Genomic DNA, 18,239 nt, shown 5'->3' on the forward strand with positions numbered 1-18,239 from the left:
AGTCATGAACCCTCCCCTTCCGCATGACTCTGTCTCTGGGAATCACACCCCGCGCCTGACCAACACCTCCTTTCCTTCCATGAATACCCCTCTTTTGATAAACCCTTCCTCTACGCTCGATTGTCCACACCGATCCTTTCTTTCATGAATATCTCTCCTTTGATGACCCCTTCCTCTGAGCCCGATTGTCTGCACGGACCGCTGGTCATCCCTTGGCCTGAGGATACAGTTTATTGCCCACTACTGCATGCACTCGCCCCTCTTCAAAGGAGCTACTATTGATCATGACCTCCCCAACCCCTGAGATTCGATCAGGCGCACACATTCCAAAGGAATCGGCGGAACACTCAGCTGCGTGATAGCCCCCTCCCATTGTATGGGGGGTGAGGACCTCTACTGTAGCCACGTGTTGGAATGAGCCGGAACTGGGGGGGGTACTGGGGATGTCGTTTTTCATTACTTCACAATGTCTTTATTGTAATAAAGAGCGGTCACATGTCGTAAACCAGTGTATAAAAGGCCAGGCCTGAGAGGCTAGAGAGAGCACCTCGAGACGATACCTTGTTTTCCGATCTGATGTGTTCTGCTCCGTCGGAATAAAACTTGTTTCCTGTCTTCCTGTCTCCAGCGCCTGCCTCTTTATTTGATAAACTTCGTATGGTATTAGAGGCGTTTAACGCCGGGCAAAATTACTTAAGAAACATCGACTAAATCGCCTGACCATTTTTCAGACTTTCCACGCCCCAACCCCTTGAATTCATGTGTCTTCTGTCATGAGTCCGGCCGGCTGCTCTCATGTGAACAGCTTTAAGGTGGAGAACTTGAAGCAGAACCTGCGAGTCATCTACCAGTGCTTCGTGTAGAGTGGCTCGGGGGTGCCAGGAAACGCAAGGTGGAGTTTTCATTGCACCCTGGCTAACTCCCCCCTCACCCAGGCTGCGGCCTGGCCTCCTGCATTGCTTCACTTCCCCGGGCAGAGAAAGAAAGGGATTGCAGGAGAGGGAGGAGAGTTGAACTTCCCAGGGGGTGGGGAGAAGGATGAGAGAAGAGGAGGGGGATGTTATGTGCTGGGGAGGGAAATGCTCAATACGTTGAGCAAGAAGGAGGATTTGGGGGGTGCGGATACCCATGCCTATGTATACATAGCATGTTTACATCCCAACGGGTGGTAGATGGCACATAGCAAGGCTATTAATATTTGCACCCCCTCTCTCAAAACGATGTAGATAATTCTGGATTTTAGAAGCAGGCCACCTATATTATCATGGAATGCAGTGTGGTTGATTGGGGCGCCGAATTTGGAGAAGATTGACGAATGCTTGGACCCTTTAACATCAGGGGGTCTTTCTGTGCTTGAACAGGGACCACAGCACCCACGGCAGTGGGGGCGATGCTTGCGAAGTGCTACTCGCAGCACATAGGATAGTGCTGGGGTCATGATGCATGGTGGTTAGCATGTGCAGGAAATATGTCTGGATATGATATGGGGATTGACAAACGGGCAGATAGGACGGCACACGACATAAGGTAATTGGCACAGGCAGGCGTCCTCAGATGTGACAGACGCAATTGGCTTCGGTGGACAGCCATCGGAGCATGAGACGCGCACCTACGACAGACTGAAACAATGACGCGGGTGGCACGTACATTACATGTGTCAAACGCAGGGGACCATATGTGACTAGTGTATTACGGTCTGGAGTGTGTGGGCGGCCGTGGACATCAACAAGGCAGGCTCAGCGATACGATATGTGCAGATTATGTATGGATGGTTAAATGAACTGGTCCTTGGTGTTGTTTTCTATTGCGGAGAGATGGGTCCGCATTTAATGCTACACGTAGACTGCTGCATTTTACTCCCCCCACCATTTGTGTGGTTGTATTGTGGACCCCTCTGTGTGGGGGGGGGGGCTCTGTGTCCGCTAATACTCTCAACTACTCTCTAATGCGCACCTATTGCCATTGTAAATGACAATACCATTTATTTATGGGTTTTTTTTAAATGAAAAATGAAAAAAATTCCATTTGCAATGGCAATAGCTCTAACTTTAACAAATCTGAGACCATTGCATTGTAAATGCTTGTTCCTCTTGTAGTTTCTTGCCTGAGAAAGCAAGATTCAGGGGTACCCCTAAATACTAGATTTATGGGTGTTACATATAAGTAAAAGGGGGACATATGCCTCACTCTGTTTGGCTGGGTCCCTCCATCTGCAAGATGGCCAGGACTGGGAGTTGTGCTGTGCCTCGCCTCCCCCACCTGAGGGGTGGGGTTGGCAGAGGTGGCCACACCTCCCTTCCTCACTTGGTTTTCCCGCTGGTTCTACCTCCCAAAGTGGGGTCAGAACCGCTGGTGACCAGTTGCTGAAAGCAGCAAAAGGTCTGTGGGAGCTCACAAAGGCAGCAAGCCTTTGAAGCTTCCCCTTCGTGAATCCTGGGGGAGGAGACTTGGCACCTCATTCCAGGATGTGCATTGTTTCAGACCCGAGGGCAGCAGGCTCTCAACCTAGGAGTCCAGAAACATGTCTGGTGGTGGCAGCTGGTGAGCAGCCACTCAGCCTGGACACTAGTGTTTATTTTTCAGGGGGCATCTCTAAGATGCCCTATATGTGCATTTGTCATTAAATCACACACGCCGGCATCAGTGCTGAGAGTTTGATACCAAACTTCTCAGTTTTCAGTAAAACCATTATGGTACTGTGGAATTCGTACTGACAAACTCCAGCACCATATACTCTTAATAGCATCACTGCACTTACAATGTCTAAGAATTGGCTTAGACACTGTAGGGGTACAGGGCTCATGCAACTTTACCATCAAAACTGGTTTAGTGCACCCAGCTAGAGGGGTGGCTGATCTATACCAGGGCAGTGGGTTGTAGGCATGGCACACAGGGATGTGTGCTACGTCTACTCTTCAAATTGTTCTGCACCAAAACACGCAGCCTGCAAAGGTAGTGTGTGAGTGTAAGAGTACAGGGCCTCTAAGGGTGGCACAATAAGTGCTGCAGCCCTTAGAGGCCATTCCTTGGTCACAGTGCCCTGGGCACCTGTGGTACCATTTACCAGGGACTGGCCTGTAGCAAGAGAGTGCCAATTGGGTTTGGTCTTCAATGCAGTTTTAGAGAAAAAACATAGGCCCTGGGTACTTGATTGGCAGGAACCCAGGGCACACTCGGTCAAAGTACATTAGCAGTTCACCAAAATGTGGGGGCAACCATGCAGAAAGAAGGCACTTTCTCACACAACTTCCCCCTCCCCCCACCCCCGCCCCCCCCAACGAAAGAGGATGAGACTAACCTTACCCTAGAAACTACCATTTCCTAGAGGCTTCATTTTCTAAGTGGAAGATCCTGGAAAGTCCATCTACATTTGCAAGGGCAGTCCCAGGTCTGTGTTCCTCTGCTAAGTCCATTCCCTGTAGGGAGATGGACCACATCAACAGTTTAGGATTTTCACCTTTCATCTGCATTAGCCACTTGGAGGTCTGTGATCAGTTTGAACTAGGAAGTGAGTACCAAACAAGTATGGTCTCAACTTCTTCAGGGACCAAACCACAGCAAAGGCCTTCCTCTCAATGGCATTCCAACGCTGCTCCCTGGGGAGAATCCTTCTGCTTATAAAAGCAACAGGTTGGTCTTGGCCTTTATCATTGGTCTGGTATAGGACCGCTCCAATCCCTAGCTCAGAGGTATCGGTCTGCACAATTAACTGCTTGGCATGTGCTGGAGCTCATTGCCTCTTTCAGGGTGTCAAAAGCCTTTTGACAGCTAACTGTCCAGTTTACCTTTTTGGGCTTGGGTCTGGGTTGTTGGAGCGGCCCAGTCCTGGATGGCCTGGATCTTGGGCTGTAAGTGTTGCACTTGGCCTCCACCAACAAGGTGGCTCAAGTATACCACAGTTCCCTGCCATAGCTGGCATTTAGATGCCTTCATAGTTAGGCCTGCAGTTTGCAGAGCTTTTGAAACCTTCCCAAGGAGGTTCAGGTGATCCTACGGGGTGGAACTATAGACAGCAATATCATCTAGATAAGCTGCACTAAAGGATTCCAATCCTTTGGAAGGTGGCAGGGGCATTCTTTAAATCAAATGGCATAATAGTAAACTGATAATGCCCATCAGGTGTGGAGAATGCTGCCTTTTCTTTTGCCGCTGGTGCCATGCCAATCTGCCAGCACCCAGCAGTTAAGTCAAAGGTACTTAGAAATGTGTCTGTACCCAATGTATCCATCAACTCCTCTGCTCTTGGGATAGGGTGAGCATTTGTCTTGTTGACAGAGTTGAGCCCTCTATAGTCCACACAGAACCTAATTTCTCTCTTTCCACCGTGTGGATGAGGTTCGGGGACTTGGAACCACTGGGCTGGCCCAGGGGTTTTCAGAGGGTTCAATAACCCTTAACTCCAGCATCTTGCTGACTTCAGCTCTGATGCTTTCCTTGACTTGATCAGACTGTCGATAGATTTTGTTCTTTACATGTGCATTTTTACCAGTGCCCACATCATGGGTACACCTGTTTGTCTGAGCAGGGGTCAAGGAAAAGAGTTTAGCATACTGCTGCAAGACTTGCTTTCAATCAGTCTGCTGTTGGGCATTGAGGGTGTCCAAAAAGACAGCTCAATCCACTGACCCATCTTTGGGGTTGTATGAAAGGAGGTCAGGGAGAGGTTCAATCTCTGTCTCCTGATCCTCATCAGTCACCGTCCGCAATGTGGTGTCAGCCCAGGCGGTTCACAAGGATCACCCTTTTGGGTTTCCTATTTGTGCCCAGGTCAACCAAGTAGGTGACCTCACTTTTCTTTCCTAAGATGGGATAAGGGAAATCCATCTGTCCTGGAGAGCCCTTGTTGCCCTTGTTGCCACTGGATCCAAAACCCACACTTTTTGCCCTGGTTGAAATTCTACCAGTGCAGCTTCTTGGTCATACCAGTGCTTCTGAAGTTCCTGGCTGGCCTCAAGATTTTTGGAAGCTTTTTCCATGTACTCTGCCATTCTGGACCTTAGGCCTAGCATATTAGTCCACAATCTGTTGTTTTGGTTCTTAGAGAGGTTTCTCCAAACCCTCTTTTACAAGACAGAGTGGTCCCCTAACAGGATGGCCAAACAGAAGTTCAAAGGGGGAAATCCCTACTTCCTTCTGAGGCACCTCTCTGTAGGTGAAAAGTAAGCATGGTAAGAGGACATCCCATCTCCTTTTAATTTTTTCAGGGAGCCCCATATTCATTCCTTTCAATATCTTGTTGAACCTCTCAACCAGTCCATTGGTTTGTGGGCAATGGGGTGTATTAAACTTGTACTGCACTCCACACACTTTCCACACGTGCTTTAGGTAAGCAGACATGAAGTTGGAACCTCTGCCTGAAACCACCTCCTTAGGAAACCCTACCCTGGTGAAGACACCAATGAGGGTCTTGGCTACTACAGGAGCTGTAGTAGTCCTAAGGGGAATTGCCTCAGGATACCGAGTGGCATGATCCACTACCACTAGTATAAACTTGTTTCCTGATGCTGTGGGAGGTTCAAGTGGACCCACTATGTCCACACCTACCCTTTCAAAGGGAACCCCAACCACAGGTAGTGGAATCAAGGAGACCTTTGGGTATTCACCTGTTTTGCCACTGGCTTGACAGGTGACACAGGAGCTAACACACTCCTTTACTTTCTGAGACATCTGGGGCCAGTAAAAGTGGCTAACTAGCCTTTCCCATGTTTTGATTTGGCCCTGCTGTCCAGCTAGGTGATGTCACGAGCTAGAGTTGGTAGGAACTCCCTGTACTTCTGAGGCACTACCATTCTCCTAGTGTTATGGTTTTAATGAACTTAAACAATAAAGATTCATCACTCTCCTAATGGATCCAGGGTTGGGGTATTTGGCCTCAGTGTACAGTAGTCCCACCCTCCCAATAAACTGTGTGTGTACCACCGACATCTCCATTTTCCTGTGCAGCAGCTTGCTACGTCAGGATTTCAAGAGTTGGACAGTCCTGCTGTGCCAGTGACAGCTCTTCCCTAGAGGGTCCCCCTGGGCCTATTAGTTGAACCTGGTAAGGGTCAAGCTCCATGGGCTCAGTTCCCTCTTGGGTGTCCAAGTCCTCTCCCTGAGGAGAGGGGTCCTGATCCTCTTGCTGTACAGAAGCGGATTTCCCAATCTTCTTACCTTTTCTATTGGAAGGTTGGGCTTTACTTTCAGGCTCCAACTCTTCTTTTTCACCCTGCTTTTGGCTCTGTGCTCTTATTTTCACACACACAATCTCAGGAATGTCCAGCATTGCTGCATGGGCTTTTATTTCTACCTCTGCCCATGCTGAGGTTTCCAGGTCATTACCAAGCAGACATGCAGCTGGAAGCTTTGGAGAGACCATTACCTGTTTCAGGCCAGTAACCGCCCCCCCACCAGTCTGTCACCGTAGCCATTGCATGGTTAATGGTAACACTGTCAGCATTGATGAATGGGTAAGTTCTCCCAATCAAGTATTGCTCTGGGGAAACCAGTGTATCTCTCACCACAGTGAAACTGGCACCTGTATCCCTTAGGGCTTCTATTCTAGTCCCATTAATCCAAGGGTATTGCAAATATGTCTTTAAGTTGGGTGGCCACACAGCTAAAGTGGCAAACTTAACTTCCCCTTCTCTGACTAGAACTGCTTCAGTGTGCAAACCGATTTGCTCTTGGCACACTGCTGATCCCATCTGGAGACTGGCTACACCAGGAGTAGCTGTAGGAGGACCAGGGGGATTCTTGTTAGGACAAGTAGCATCTCCAGTTAAGTGTCCCAACTGCTTACCGTTGTTATACCATGCCTCTGCATTATCAAAGTTCTTTTCCCTATACCTATTATTGGATTGAGAAGAGTTTTGGGACCCTCCCCTCTGTGTAGGTTTTTGGGGCCCATCCGAAGATTCAGTTTTTTTATTTTAGCGATTCTCACCACCTTTCACCGGGGTAGGTTTTGTAACACATTTCTTTTGGTCACCCCCAGTGGTTGTTTTAGTGACCCATTGGTCTGCCTTCTTTCCCAATTCTTGGGGAGAAATTAGAGCTAGTTCTACCAAATACTGATATAACTTTTCATTAGTGCGATTACCTAAAATATGTTCTTACATAAACAAATTGTAAAGTCCATTGAAATCTTACACATTGTGTCCATTTAACCAACCATCTAGTGTCTTAACTGAGTAGTCAACAAAGTAAATCCAGGATTGGTTTTGTGAGCCCCCCTGAATCTAATTCAGTATTCCTCAGTTGTGAGCCCAAAGGCCTCAATCTGAATTCTCTTCATTAGGTCATAAGACCCAGCGTCTGCTCCTGAAAGGGTCAGGAGTCAGTCTCTGTAGTTACCAGAGAACCGTTCCCAAAGGAGTGCCCCCCAGTATAACTTCTTAACTTTTCTCATTTCACAGGCCCTCTCAAAGGCTATGAACCATTTTGTGATATCATCACTCTGTTCATATTTAGGGACAATCCCTTTGAGGGTTTTAGGATCATGAGATTGTTCTTTATCCTTATTAAGTAAATTGCTGCCACCATTGATGGGTGCAGGCCCATCTTTGCTCTCTGTCTCTCTAGAGCCAGGAGTCTGATCTGAGATCCAATCTTTTGGTCAACCTAGCTAACAGGTAGTCCTCCTCCTTGAGGTTGTCCTCGATGACCTATGTAGCACCTGGTCCACCTGTGTGGACTCTAGGTAATGGGAGGGTTATTCTTGTATTCATGGCCACTGGGGCCCTTCTCTCCCTATGAAGTGGGTGGGGGTTGGATGGTCTCTGCATCACCTCTATCTTCTTCCACATCTGGGAAGTCTTCACCATTCTTAGAGGGATGGTCCTTGGCATACCCAGTCAACAGCTCCTGGAGCGTTTGTTTGTTGGGATGGGACTCCATTGTTATATTCTCAATTTTTTATAGGGACCTTACTTACTTGAAACATAAGTGGAGGGTAGGGGTGAAGTTGAGCTCCTCAACCTGGTCCTCTATGCCATTGTGGTTATCATCACTAACAGCTGGATTCTTGTTCAGAGACATCGTAAAAAAAAATCTTTCTAACCCCTGTTATCCCTAGCTAAAGTGACTTTTTTCTCTAAAATTCTAAAGGGACTTGGTCAAGCCAAATAATTCTTGGCTTTGTACTCCCTTGTATTCGTGCGTGACTTATGATTATTTGATGTGTCTTTTACTAGTAGTGGGTTACTTAAGATAGGATATATTCCTCCAGAGATCAGTTGTCTATTCTCTGTTGGTTGATTTGTGATTCCTTACCCAGTTAGAGTCAATAAGTACATGAAGAGATAGATTCTACTGCAAAATCTCTATGGATTTTTGAAATGGCATGACACACCCTCACATCGCTGCTTTATGGGAGATAACGCACTTGCTTTATAGCATGGAAAAGTACTGATTTACTTTTTTATACTGCACAGAGCTTATCTTACCCCTGCGAAGATAAATAAGTACTTTCGAACAGATCCTGCCCTTCCCACGTTGTTGCTTAGAGGGAGCAGAATTTCTCCATATGATGTGGGACTGTCCACAATTAGATATGTACTGAGAGGAGGTAGGAGGTAGTGGAACTGCTCTGTGAGGCCACGGAGCGGCGGGTTGAACCTGATAGGGGTACTTGCCTGTTGCATTGGTTTCCACATACTAACAAAGCGAAAGTGACTAGTAAATTTGCTCCTGGCGAAGCGAGAAATCACAGCGCACTGGAAGTCTAAGGGAGGACCTAGTATTGCAAGGTGGAAGGTAGAGCTAGTTAAGTGGGCACTCAGCAAAAGTACGGTCCAATTCCAACAAGCCCAACGAGCCAATATTGATAAGGCACTGGAGGCTGTAAGGGAATGGGAAGTCCTAGTTGTTACAGGCTCCAGAAATAGTCGGATACATATTCCACCCTAAATGAACAGGAGAAGTTCCCCTGAAAGGTCAGGACAGTGGAGAACCCGTTGGTGCACATATGGAGCGCAACCCTGTAGTGGAGTGATTGGAGATTAGGAAATGCTATGGCAACTATTTTCTGTCTCTGGCATGGGCTGCTGGGGGGTATGGTTGCTTTGGACAGTACAGTACTTAGTTATTGAAACACACCAGTGGAAGCGGGAGGGGTGGGGTTGGGGGTGAGGGAAGATTGTTTTTTTTTTTATTGATATAATGCTCAGATATCATGAAACGGGATTACCTCAGGAGTTGGCTGGGAAAGGCCGCTGTGTGCTTTGGCTACAGAGCTTAGAGGGTGGATTAATGGTCGCTGACCTGTATACCGTTGATGCAGGAATACTGTTGAGACATTAATGCAAAGCCCTGAGGAACCTCACATTCGGGACTGTGGACACGTAAATAACTGAGCAATAATGACGCTGCATAAGATGTTTGTTGTATAGTTGAGAAAAGTAATAAAAAAATAAAAAATAACTACCTTGTGTTAGGACATTGTAGGTCTGCAATGTTATGAAACAGCTCCTTAGATTTCAAATACCGCTGATTTGCTCAGAGAAGGAATCCAATATTACGTGCATTATGAAAGTTTACATCACAAAGCCAATACGATTCTAGGGTGGTTCCAGTGGTGCTTCCAGGGACCCAAGGACACAGCGGGGATTCTGGTGCTTCCAGGGATCTGGTATTTAGAGTCTGAGTCAGTGGAGCGAGTGTGTGTGTGTATATATATATATATATATATATATATATATATATATATATATATATATATATATATATATATATATATATATATGTATCCGTATGTATGTATCCAAAACTTTGCGTCGCTCTGAACCCCTGCCGCTTGTAATGGAGGGCCCAGACGGGATAGCGAATCCCGGAGTCTTTCAAACTTGAATCACAACGTCGATAAAAGAATGGAATGTCCAGGCCAACTTTATGCAGATTTACGAGCTTTTTTATTGTAGCTCCACTCGACGCGTTTCGAGATAAACTATCTCTTGGTCACGAGCGTGAGTGTTAGTGCACTGGTGCATTAAATCTGGTCACATGTGAATGGAAATAATAAACAGACTCCGAGGTATGTATGTATGTATATATATATATATATATATATATATATATATATATTACCTACTGGCGGTCGCCAGTAGGTATATATAGTTAGGATTTTTTCCCTATGGGATTTTTGAAAATTCTATGTCTAATAACTTTGGCGTTTGTGGACGGAATTGGCTGAAATTTTCTGGAAAATGGAACATTTTGTTTCGGAGCAGCCCCTGGAAATTTGGGGGGGGTTCGTGAAGGGGGGGCCGAGAAAAAAGGGGGGTCCCAAAACGTGTTTTTAACATTGAGTTTTCCATAGGGCGGTCTGTCGCACTTTTAGCCCGAACGGCTGAATGGATTTCCACGAAACTTGGCAAAATTGTAGGGACTGGTAGCCCGATGTGCCTTTTGTAGGTCTCAATATATGTGCTCCAGTGGATTTTGAGAAATTAACGTTCAAAAAAAGATATATATCTAGAGCCGCGCCTGGAGCGCTCCCAGGTACGCGTACAGGGGAGCGCTCCAGGCGCGCCACGCGATCTGCGCACGGCAAGCTGATTGGTTCTCGGGTGTCTATAAACATTCGAAACAGTCCGCAGCGGCCGCCATCTTGTGTCTCGGTAGGATTGAGACACAAGAGGTGGCAAAAATCAAAGGGGGAAATGAGCAAGAGGGAGCAGGGTACACACCCCCTGACCCCCTAGGTTTCATGTGGGGGCCATAAAAGGCTCCCGCGGGTGAAAAAAAAAAATTAAAAAAAAATCGATTTTCGCGGGGGTGAGCGCCCGGTACGCGCACCGGGGAGCGTACGGGGGAGCGTACCATGGAGATTAAAAATGACAGACTTTTAAAAAAATAAAGCTTCTTTTTAAAAATTGGAGGTAGTTCTGAAAAGAACTTTTTTTTTCATTTTGTTGTTTTATATATTTTTTTTTTGTTTTTTTTGTTTTATATTTTTTTAGACTTTTTAAAACAATTTTATATTTTTTTTGGATTTTTTTCAAGGGAAAAACAAAAACAAGGATTCCAAAACTGCTCAACAGGAGCAAAAAAAATTGAAAATTTAGGGACTGGAAGAGCAGCGGTGTTGCTGTTTCTTTAGGGCAATCAGTTCAACACTCTGCTCCCCATAGCAGAGTAGTTCGTCACACTCTGCGCACAAAAATTTGATGCCCGCAAACACCGGCTGAATGTTAGGGATCATTCTTCCACGGGGTGGTCCCGAAGGTGTTGCTCCACCAGTGGAGGTGCTGCCGCCATCTGTTGGTACATTCCGTGCCAGCTCTCTGACACTCTCCCTGGCAAAGTTGTTAGGGTGTCTTCTTTTGACATGCCGGATCAAATTGGCATTGCCAAAACTATATTTTTTCAGAGGATTGCCTCTGGATAAACTACTCCCACATATTTTGCATGTTACTTTGGGAGCGTTGACTTTTTTCTGTCCTTCTGGGATGTCGTAAAATTTCCAGATGAAATGAGTTTTTTTCTTTTGCTGAGGAGGGTCCTCATCTAAAAATCCCTCTGAATCACTGCTGGATGACTCTCTTGCAGCCATTGCTGGAGATCAGAAAAGTAGGAGATAGAGTAGACACAACAGCTCTTGCTCTCTCCAAGTACAAAGCAATAGTGAGAGAAATGGGTGGGTTTCACACAATTTGAAAAAAAAAAAGTAATGAACCAATGAAAAGTGTTATTTTAAAGTCACATGGTTTGACGCGCTTACGCTACGCGCCCCGGGGCGCGCCCCGGGCGTGTATCGTAAGCGCATCGGGGCGCTTACGTTGCGCGATCGTATGCGCTTCCGGGTGCGCTTACGCGGTGCGTCATAAGACGCATCTCGCGGCTACGCGATACGTGTCTTATGACGCAAGGCGTGGCGGCTACGCGAAACGTCACGATGTTGTTTTCGTTCTCGGCAATAGCGCTTCCGGGACGCGTATTAGTACGCGCCCCGGGGCGCGCCGCCAGATTGCGCTTACCCGTGCGTTCACCTGTCCGCGCCCCGGGAGCGCACTAAAAATAATATTAAAAAAAAATAAAAAAATTATAAAATATAAAATTAGATTTAAAATGTATTATTTTTATAAAGATTTGCTATTAAAAAACCTATGAAATTCACTGAAAAAACCATAGGTTATAGACCATATATAGTTAGGAATTAGCATTTACAAAACCTTGAAAATTCACTGAAAAAACCATAGGTTATAGACCATATATAGTTAGGAATTAGCATTTAGAAAACCTTATTTTACTCACACAAAACCATTGAAATTCCATATATAGTTAGTTGCACTAACTATATATCGCGCAACCGCAATCCACTGCTGATGATGTCACATATTACATCATTCATGACATGGTCAGTGACATCACTGATGACATCACTGATGACATCTCAAATGACATCACTGATGACATCATCTAGTGTCTGTGTGTTTTTGTAAAGTTTAAATACGTTTTACATATTGAAGAATGACTGGATGTATGGAAGACTGAGTGTGTGTGTGGCTGGCTGGGAGGTGTGTGACTCTGTGCATATCAATGTGTACTTGTATCAGTGATTGTATAAGAGAGTAAGTATGTGTTAGTATATGTGTGAAAAGTATGGTGTTCTGTGTTTAACTATAGATGAGGAAATCGAAGTGTGATTGATTCTTCACAGGACTGACTAGGTGTATGAGTGCATATGATAGTGTTCTAATAATAAGTGACTGTATGTATGAGTAATTGTATGGGTGAATGAATGAATGTGTGTGTAGACGTACGAATCAGTGAGTGTGTATGTAGTAACTGGTATTGGTGTTTCATGATGTCATCAGTGATGTCATTTGAGATGTCATCAGTGATGTCACTGAAGTATGGTGTTCTGTGTTTAACTGTATAGATGAAGAAATGGAAGTGTGATTGATTCTTTACAGGACTGACTTGGTGTGTGAGTAACTCCATGGATGAGTGGCAGTGTGTGACTGTCTGCATAGGTGTATGAGTGCATATGATAGTGTTGTAATAATAAGTGACTGTATGTATGAGTGATTGTATGGGTGAATGAGTGAATGTGTGTGTAGACGTAGGAATCAGTGAGTGCGTATGTAGTAACTGGTATTGGTGTGTCATGATGTCATCAGTGATGTCATTTGAGATGTCATCAGTGATGTCATCAGTGATGTCACTGACCATGTCATGAATGATGTAATATGTGACATCATCAGCAGTGGATTGCGGTTGCGCGATATATAGTTAGTGCAACTAACTATATATGGAATTTCAATGGTTTTGTGTGAGTAAAATAAGGTTTTCTAAATGCTAATTCCTAACTATATATGGTCTATAACCTATGGTTTTTTCAGTGAATATATATATATCCAAACACACAGAGTCGCCTCATAGATGGAGTCCACACGGGTGAAATTTTCTGCATGAATTTAATGAAGGCTATACACAAGGGACTGCTCCGCTGGCAGCACAAAGTCTCTTTTAGTCCAACGCCGACGCGTTTCGGGCTCCTGCCCTTCGTCACAGGCTGACTAACAAACATGCACTAACGCCTCACATTCGCACCTGAATAAATTAGTACCGGCCCCAGTGGGCGTGCCTGCTCCCGCAGGCTTCTGGTACATGTAGTGCAATGTACAGTGTTCCTCATGTGAGGTGGCGTTAGTTAAGTTATTGTAAAAAATAAAGCCCCAGTGGGTTGCTCGCCACACGATTCAGATCCCAATGTGCTAGTAAGCAGCCTCCACAAGCTTACTAGCACATTGGGATCTGAATCGTGTGGCGAGCAACCCACTGGGGCTTTATTTTTTACAATAACTTAACTAACACCACCTCACATGAGGAACACTGTACATTGCACTACATGTACCAGAAGCCTGCGGGAGCAGGCACGCCCACTGGGGCCGGTACTAATTTATTCAGGTGCGAATGTGAGGCGTTAGTGCATGTTTGTTAGTCAGCCTGTGACGAAGGGCAGGAGCCCGAAACGCGTCGGCGTTGGACTAAAAGAGACTTTGTGCTGCCAGCGGAGCAGTCCCTTTGTGTATAGCCTTCATTAAATTCATGCAGAAAATTTCACCCGTGTGGACTCCATCTATGAGGCGACTCTGTGTGTTTGGATATATATATATATATATATATATATATATACACTCTCCTAGAAGTTACTGGTCAATCTTGGGAGTACCAGTGCTAGTGCTTTTCTCCTCCATCCTTCTCCCTTTCAAAACCACTCCTTCCTCATCCAGTTTCTCTGTCTTTTATAGTCCCTTTGATTTCATTCCCACCCTCACTGAGATTTGTTTCTCATTCACAGAATCAAAGAACCTGAAGAAGAAACCTGCAGCACCCCGGCACCAGAGAAGCTCTCAGCAGCATCCAACAGATGATCAACCGTATCGGTGTGTAGAGTCTGAGAAAACCCTCAGCTGGAGGTTGGACCTGGATACTCACCCTACGATATATAAGTTAACGGGAGAAACACAGACCTAGTGTGTGAAAAAGCTCATGCAGAGCTCATCTTTAAGGACAGTTTAGAATAATGCATACCAGAGATCATCTCTTTGAGTATACCGAGTGTGAAAAACCTTTGGTTTACTCAGGACTCCCAGAATTGTAATTCTAATGCGAAATTAGAGCAGTTATTCAGAATATCCTGAGAATAGGCCATACCAGTGCAAAGAGTGAGAAAAGTGTGGCCCCCAGAACATTTCTGTTGAAATATCATAGAATGCTTACAGGGGAGAAAAGCTAGCTGTCTATGGAATGTGGATAAACCTACATTGAGGGTTCTTCGCTTCACAGGCATCAAACAGTTCAATCTGAGCATAGGTCATACCAGTGTTCGGAATGTGGAAAAAGCTCCACTGAACCAAAAAAGCTGTTGAGAGAGCAGAGAGTCCATCCAGGTGATAAGCGCTATAATTGTACAGAATGTGGGATTAGCTACACTGACAATGGCACACTGTTGAAGCGACAGTTAATCTGTGCTGGTGAGAACCCCTATCATTGTAATGAATGTGAGAAACACTTCACTGAGAAGAAATCACTGTTGCCATATAGTTCATACTGGCAGTCCATACTGGTTAAAAACCATGCGACTGTACAGAAAGTGCAAAAAGGTTCATTGAAAAAGGCACGCTGGTGAAGCATAAGATAATGTAAACTGGTGAGGAACCCTAGCAGTGTACTGAATGTGAGAAAATCTTCACTTTGATTACCATACAATACCTTCATCAGAGTAACCATACTGGTTAGAAACCCTATCACTGTACAGAATGTAAGAAATGCTTCAGTGAGAACAGCACACTGAGGATGCATCAGACAAGCCTTTCCGCCGATAAACCATATCAGTGTACGGAATGTGGGAAAAGCTTCATTAAGATATACAGTTTGGTCGATCATCAGAGAATCCACACTGGTGAGAAACCCTATCAGTGTATAGAATGCGAGAAAAGCTTTACTGTGAAAAACTATTTGTTGAAACATCATAGAATCCACACTGGTGAGAAACCCTATCAGTGTACAGAATGCGGGAAAAGCTTTACTATGAAAAGCAATTTGTTGAGCCATCAGAGAATCCATACTGGTGAGAAACGCTATCAGTGTATAGAATGTGCGAAAAGCTTCACTAAGAAGAGTACGCTGTTGAATCATCAGAGAATCCACACTGGTGAGAAACCCTATCCCTGTACAGAATGCGATAAAAGCTTTACTGAGAAGGGGACGCTGTTGAGCCATCAACGAATCCATACTGGTGAGAAACCCTATCATTGCACAGAATGCAGGAAAACGTTTACTCTGAAGGGTACACTGTTGAGGCATCAGAGAATGCACACTGGTGAGAAACCCTATAATTGCACAGAATGCTGGAAAAGCTTTACTGTGAAAAGCTATTTGTTGAGGCATCAGAGAATCCACACTGGTGAGAAACCCTATCAGTGTACAGAATGTGGGAAAAGCTTTAGTGACACACGAACGCTGTTGAACCATCAGAGAATCCATACTGGTGAGAAACCCTATCAGTGTACAGAATGCTGGAAAAGCTTTACTGTGAAGGGTACGCTGTTGAATCATCAGAGAATCCACACTGGTGAAAAACCCTATCAGTGTACAGAATGCGGGAAACGCTTTACTAAGAAGGGTATGCTGTTGAAGCATCAGCTAATCCATTCTGGCAAGAAACAACATTGGTGTACTAAATGTGGGAGAGGCTTCACTAAGAAGAAAGCTGTCTTAAGACGTCAAATAACCCACACTGGTGCAAAACCATATCCATGCACAGAATGTGGAGAAAGCTTTACTGATAAGAAATCACTTTCAGAGAATCAATACTGATGAGAAACCTTTTCATTGTTCTGAATCCAGAAGTAGCTTCTCTCAGATAACCACATTATTGAGAATTAATTGTGGCAAACATTGGAAAAGCTTCACAAGAATGCAGATATTGAAAAATAATCAGAGAATCTGTTCATTGTAGAAAACTCATAGCCTAGAATGTGGAATACTAGTAAAGCAAGGAGACTTGAAATATATCAGCGTTTGGGAGATAAAATGGATACAAAAGCGAATTCAGAAAACAAATTCAAAATACAATAAGAGTCCTCTCTTTCACCTTATGTATTCTATAATTTGACAATCTCTTCATATTATAAACATTGTCGTCTTACCCTGCACAGGGGTACGTGACTGGTAAATATAATTGTGTGCGTAATTGTCGAAACTATAACGGTAAAGATCATCATCACCATGGTGTCTGAGCAAGAGCTTTTTTTAAAGTCTGTAATACCCCATTCACTCCCTTTCTAAGATTCCCTCGCCATGACAACTTTGTCCTTTTTAAAAATACCTACTTTTAGCATGAATTCATATGCACACATGTAGACACACACCTGTGAAAATAAATGTGCAGTAACGCGTTATTTGGAGCAAAACAAGATTCAAACTTACTGTGACAAAATTCCATGTTATAGCCTCAATGCAATGTGACTGACATGTGACTAATTCTCATGAGAAAACATCATGGCGTATGAAGATCCATAACATATAATATACGCTAGTTATTATCATTGTTGTTTTTAAGACTTATTTTTATTTCATAAGTAGGTGAAATGCTATACTGTTCTGTTGTTTGTAGTAAAAGAATAAAAGCAATGCTTAATTATGTAGATACGCGTGAGAGAGACTCTGTTTGCAGGCTCCCTGTATACTTTTTGTCCTGCTGTTGCTTGAGTTAGTGCTGTGTAATGACTCTGTAATGCCTGTGGACCCTGCATTTCAGGCCTTTACGCATGTACTCTGACCCTTAAAAGTACGTGTTTAATTGGTTTATCTCCAATTGGCATAAGTTTACTAATACATTGGTCCATAATGTTTGACACCCGATGTACCCGGGGTCTACACGTTATGTGTTCCTCATGGACTGAAACACTTATTGTGCTACCACAAGTGTGACAAGATGTAACATCTCCCACACATGCCATTGCAGGCTGGCAGAGCACCTTTAAAACTGCTAACTCAACTATGCCATTTCAACCTGTGGCAAAGCCCAAACCTTCCTTTTTAATATTTGTAATTCACACTGATAGTAGGTCTAACGAGTTTCAAAGGCAGGGTGCATTATATTAAAGAGAATGATAACAGTTATGGTTTACATGTCCTGAGAGCAAAAACCCTGCATTGTCGTTTTCATTGTATTAAGACTAGTAGCCCTATTGGTTAGTGTGGAGTTACACACTGACAGCTCAGTATTGCTAACTTCCAAATGGGACCACTAAAGTTGAAGCTTTAAGGTATCAAACGAATCATTGCATTAAATCAAACTTGATGCGCAAAACTTTCCAGTAACCGTCTTTGTTGCACACAACTGCTGTCCTCGAGACAGCCTGCTACCCTCCTAGGGAGAGGTGAGAACAACTCTCAGGAAGGGGAACAAATTACCTGCCTAGGGTAAGAGGTGTGATCATCTGGCAGGACAGCTAAAGGGCACGTGAACCCAGAAGGTGAGCTCGAAAGGTGAAGCCACTGTCGTGTGTTTCTTGCGCTGCCCATTGTCGCTTTCCCTATCTTAGCCTAACTGTGCACGTTGTAGGCCGCTTTTCTTTTGCTCACGTTACTAGATAACACTCTTGCCTTTGTGCCACATTGTATTTCCACACAGAATCTGCACATGTTTTCATATTTTATTCTTTTACTGGGATTTAGTCTGAACACACTAGACAAGGTCAAACAACAATGCCCCTTGTTATTCTCTCTGGTTAGTCACTATC

At 44.5% G+C, this 18,239-nt stretch overlaps 2 protein-coding genes across 2 annotated transcripts in view; both read left to right on the forward strand.

The window, feature by feature from the left end:
• The window catches only part of LOC144828362 (uncharacterized), a 310,790-nt gene extending 294,070 nt beyond the window's left edge, over positions 1-16,720 (forward strand). Inside the window, exon 3 of the mRNA XM_078686477.1 lies at positions 14,288-16,720. Within this exon, the coding sequence (XP_078542603.1) occupies positions 14,288-14,463 (176 nt within the window). The 3' untranslated portion in view covers positions 14,464-16,720. The remainder of the gene's footprint in view (positions 1-14,287) is intronic.
• On the forward strand, positions 15,286-16,720 carry LOC144828363 (uncharacterized). The gene has a single exon (XM_078686478.1). The coding sequence runs from the start codon at positions 15,286-15,288 to the stop codon at positions 16,306-16,308; it is 1,023 nt and encodes a 340-aa protein (XP_078542604.1). The 3' UTR covers positions 16,309-16,720.
• Positions 16,721-18,239: the final 1,519 nt, after the last annotated feature.

This window comes from Lissotriton helveticus, chromosome 4_1 (assembly GCF_964261635.1).
Source record: "Lissotriton helveticus chromosome 4_1, aLisHel1.1, whole genome shotgun sequence".
Lineage (NCBI taxonomy): Eukaryota > Metazoa > Chordata > Amphibia > Caudata > Salamandridae > Lissotriton > Lissotriton helveticus.